The sequence below is a fragment of the Mercenaria mercenaria genome, chromosome 8 (assembly GCF_021730395.1).
Source record: "Mercenaria mercenaria strain notata chromosome 8, MADL_Memer_1, whole genome shotgun sequence".
Taxonomy (NCBI): Eukaryota; Metazoa; Mollusca; class Bivalvia; order Venerida; family Veneridae; genus Mercenaria; species Mercenaria mercenaria.
This window is the reverse complement of record NC_069368.1, coordinates 83642222-83647085: the sequence shown is the minus strand read 5'-3', so window position 1 is coordinate 83647085 and position 4864 is coordinate 83642222. Positions and strand designations below refer to the sequence as shown.

The 4864-nt window shown below is 42.5% G+C and overlaps 1 protein-coding gene across 1 annotated transcript; it reads right to left on the bottom strand.

The window, feature by feature from the left end:
• Window positions 1-3205: 3205 nt before the first annotated feature.
• On the bottom strand, window positions 3206-3700 carry LOC123523234 (uncharacterized). The gene has a single exon (XM_045300952.1). The coding sequence runs from the start codon at window positions 3698-3700 to the stop codon at window positions 3206-3208; it is 495 nt and encodes a 164-aa protein (XP_045156887.1).
• Window positions 3701-4864: the final 1164 nt, after the last annotated feature.

The window sequence follows — 4864 nt, the reverse complement described above, 5'->3', positions numbered from 1 at the left end:
ATGAACAATTGTGCCAACTTTCATCAAAATCCCTCCAGTTCCAGACAAAGTCATTCTTGTATCTGAATTTTGGCCTCTATGTGTGACCTTGACCTTAGACCTAGGGACCAGGTTCTTGCGCACGACAATCCGTCTTATGGTGGTGAACATTTGTGTCAAGTAATATCAAAATCCCTTTAAGGATTAATGAGTTACAGACTGGACAGGAAAAAAGCCCTTTTGGCTTTTGACTTCAAAGTGTGACATTGACCTTGCAGCTAAGGGCCCGGGTTTTGCGCATGACACATTGTCTCATCCAGGGAAATATTTGTGACAAGTATCCTGTTTTGCATGACAAAGGTATAGACCGGACAGGAAAAATACTTCTTTACATTCTTCGTCGTCCCATTGACCTTTGATCTCCAAGTGTGACCTTGACCTTTAAGCTAGGATTCTGGGTGTTGCGCTTGACACGTCGTCTCTTCATGGGGAGCAGTTATGCCAAGTAATATTAAAATCTATTGATGGATGACAGAGTTATGGACCGGATAGGAAAAAGCCCTATTGACCTTTGACCTCGAGTTGTGACCTTGACCTTTGAGCTAGGGGTCCGGTTTTGCGCATGCGCGTCGTCTCATCATGGGAAACATTTGTTCAAAGTAATATTAAAATCCCTTCATGGATGGCAGAGTTATGGACCGGACAGGAAAAAAACCTATTGACCTGCCTCCAACTGTGACCTTGACCTTAAAGCTAGGGGTCCGAGATTTCTGCATGACACCTCGTCTCATCATGGGGAACATTTGTGCCAAGTGATATTCAAATCCCTTAATGAATGACAGAGTTACGGACCGGACAGGAAACAGACCCTGTTCATGCCATGTTAACATTTGACTGCCAAGTGTGACCTTGACCTTCGAGCTAGAGGTCTGAAAGTTGTGCCTGACACATCGACTTATTATGAGGTACGTTTGTACCAAGTAATATTAAAATCCCTTCATGGATGGCAGAGTTAAGGACCGGACAGGAAAAAAGCCCGGTTGACATTTGACCTCCAATTGTGACCTTGACCTTTAAGCTAGGGGTCCGGGTTTTGCACATGACACGTCATCTCACCATGGGGAACATTTGTGCTAAGTAATATTAAAATCCCTTCATGGATGAGTTATGGACCGGACACGAAATTGCGGACGGACGAACGGTAACACGGACGGACGGAACGGACGGACGGTAAAGCGCATTCCTATAGTCCCCGAAACTGGTTTTCAACCAGTAGGGGACTAATAAAAAGTTATTTGCTGAAACATCATTTTAAAATATAAGGGAGTTATTAATAAATAAAAAAAATTAAAATTATCATTTTTTGTGTTAAAATTCCCGAAATACAAATGTATATATGAGCCGCGCCATGAGAAAACCAACATAGTGCGTTTGCGACCAGCATGGATCCAAACCAGCCTGCGCATCCGCGCAGTCTGGTCAGGATCCATGCTGTTCGCTAATGGTTTCTCTAATTACAATAGGCTTCGAAAGCGATCAGCATGGATCCTGACCAGACTGCGCGGATGTTCAGGCTGGTCTGGATCCATGCTGGTCGCAATCGGACTATGATGGTTTTCTCATGGCGTGGCTCATATATACTTAATATCTTAATTTAAGAATAATACTTAAAGTCGCATTAGCTATAGTGGGTTTAATTTGTACACTAGTGAGTAGCTTACATGTATTTACAACTATGCTTTGCAGCGATGTTATGTTGCGCGGGTCAGAGAGATAACGAAGAAACCGATAGGTAGACGGGTAGATAGACTGGTTGTACTCAGCAGTAATACCCGGCGCGGAGTTAACTCGCTTAACAAACTGTAGGGAATCTAAAGTGGTAGTATATTCATGGCATGGGTATCACATTCCAAGTGAATATTGCCATTCTTACAGTCATCATCAACTACCGTACTGCACGCAGAGCTAATTGTCTACCCTAATAAATTCCTCCTCGGCGGTAGACTCCGGTGCCGCCATTTCCCCCTTGTACGCCCGAGCGACCACGGTCTCCGACTCTCGGGTACCGCCCGTTTCCCTGATGCGGTATATCTCTTGAATAACGCCCGTAACGTCCATATTCCCGACCATTTCCACGTGTGCCTCGGTAACGGATACAATCGATAGCAATGTGTCCCATCTGACTACAAAGCTGACATGTCGGTTTACCGTTTGCCAAACTACAGTCACGTTGTATATGACCGTAACTGTTACACAAATAGCATTTCACATTGATATTGTCAGAAACGAACATTTTGTCTACCTTTTGTGCAAGGTTCTTTACTTCACCTGACAAATGTTCCAATGTTCGTTTAGTTGCTGCTGCAACAGATGGAGGTGACATTATTCTGTTTCTGTACCCATACACATCGCCAAGTTTTGCTGATGCAAGAGCTTCTTCGGAGGTTCCTGTATTTCCGGCTCGAACATAGAACCTCGGTTGTTCTGGTGGTCCTTCAACAAACTTGGACATCACGTCAAAATCAGTTTTGTTTAATTTCTTACCCAAGTTCATTAATTAGCTGTAATATTGTTCTATTGTTGAGTGTTCCAGTTGCAAAGAACTGAATGTCTCCGAACTGCATATTAACACAGCTTGGTTTTGATCAATGTATTTATTTGTGAAAAGTGTTTCAACATCATTGTCTTTGTTGATCTGGTAGATTTGAAAACCAAGTTTTTGCTGGTCCATCTAAATGGAGCTGGAATAATGCAACTCTCTCTGTTCATTATCTTTTTTAATTTTATAGAAGGAACAATATACGTTAAAGTCACTTATAAATTTACTCCCGTCTTCACTTGAATGTCCTTGAAATTTTGAAATATCAATCCGCTCTGCCATTTCGATGTAATAAATTGTAAATCAGAAATGCACAACTTTAGATTCTCCACGATGTTAAGAGTCTCGCTTGGCTATATTAAATAGCACGATTATATTTTATACCTTTTTTCTATATATTCCTTAGATAATTTTTTAAGATGTTGTTTGGCAAAAACACTTCTTCTAACTGAGAGGAACACAAAGACAGAGCATAATTAAACTTCAAAGGGCTGGTAAGCTCCTTGATACAGGAAATATTAGCAAGGTGCTAACTGCTTTATGTCAATCAGGTTAGAAATCAAAAGAAGCCAAATGAATTACATAATCAATCTTTTAAGCCTGGAAACTGACCACCCTAAATATTACTCAACAATTATATAAATATGTCACACCCTGCCTGTGCCGCCCTGCCTGTCCTGTTCTGTCCTGCCTGTCCCACCCTGCCTGTCCTGTCCTGGTTGTCCCACCATGCCTGTCCCACCCTGCCTGTGCCGCCCTGTCTGTCCTGCCTGTCCCACCCTGCCTGTCCCACCATGCCAATCTCACCCTGCCTGTCTCATCCTGCCTGTTCCACCATTTCTGTCCTGTCCTGCCTGCCCCACTATGCCTGTCCCACCCTGCCTGTGCCGCCCAGTCTGTCCTGTCTGTCCCGCCCTGCCTGACCCACCCCGTCTGTCCTGTCCTGCCTGTCCCACCATGCCTATCCCACCATGCCTGTCTCACCCTGCCTGTCCCACCATTTCTGTCCTGTCCTGCCTGCCCCACTATGCCTGTCCTACCCTGCCTGTGCCGCCCTGTCTGTCCTGCCTGTCCCGCCCTGCCTGACCCACCCCGTCTGTCCTGTCCTGCCTGTCCCACCATGCCTATCCCACCCTGCCTGCCTCACCCTGCCTGTCCCACCATTTCTGTCCTGTCCTGCCTGCCCCACTATGCCTGCCCCACCCTGCCTGTCCTGTTCTGTCCTGCTTGCCCCACCCTGCCTGTCCTGTTCTGTCCTGCCTGTCCCACCATGCCTGTGCCGCCCTGTCTGTCCCACCACCCTGCCTTTCCCATGTTCCTGCACACGCTTCAGCTTGTTTCAAAGTTCAGATTCAGTATGTATGTATGTTTACTATTATCATTTTTTGGTTCTAGACTCCATACTCAAAAGCGTGCTAGTAAGACGGTATGTTTTATTATTTACGTTCAATGGCAGTGACCCATCATTTAGAACAAGCCAGCTGTTAGGGTATAAGACATAGTGATACAAGTAACGTGTTTGTCACTACATAAAATGCTTCGTCATGAGATTCATCCAATACTATTTTATTAATCAGGTTGGTAGGCAATTTATGTGCAAATTTAGTTTTATATTAATATTAATCTGCGAACGAGTTTCTGCGTGAAATAAAAATGACACACGAAATTTAAAACCTACTTTAATGGAAAGACTTTTATATATATTCTATTAAAATTAATGCTCTTCAGTGTGCTTTTTAACGTGGATGAAATTGATAAATGTCCGCCATCGCCTAGCCATCCTGTTTTAACATGTAAAAACAAATCAAACTGTGTTTAGGCCAATCAAAGAAAATGTCGTTTTAGGTAACTTCATTCTGCTAGTTAAGCACCAAGATCTGTATTTATGGTTATTTACATAAAATGGTGTACAGTTAATTATCAGTTTGAAATATTTGTTAAATGAAACGTTTATGATACAGTGCTGTCTAAATTCTGTTGCAAATAAATAAGTCAAACACATGAATATGTATAACTCGTGTATAATTCCTTTTCCTGGTGTTATGAATGAGTTTAATTCGCTAATAAGTCTTGCTCATAAATGTGTCTAACTCATGAATTAGTTTAAATCCTTCAGTGAATTTGTTTAAAAAGGCCTAACTCGTAAATAACTCGAAATATGTCTAACTTAATGAGTATTATATCTAATGAATAGTTCTGATGTATGGTTACATGTAAGTATAGCTAATTGATTCGCCTTTTATAAAAGTGTGTCTAACTCAGAAAATGTTAAGTTATGTCTCGAAC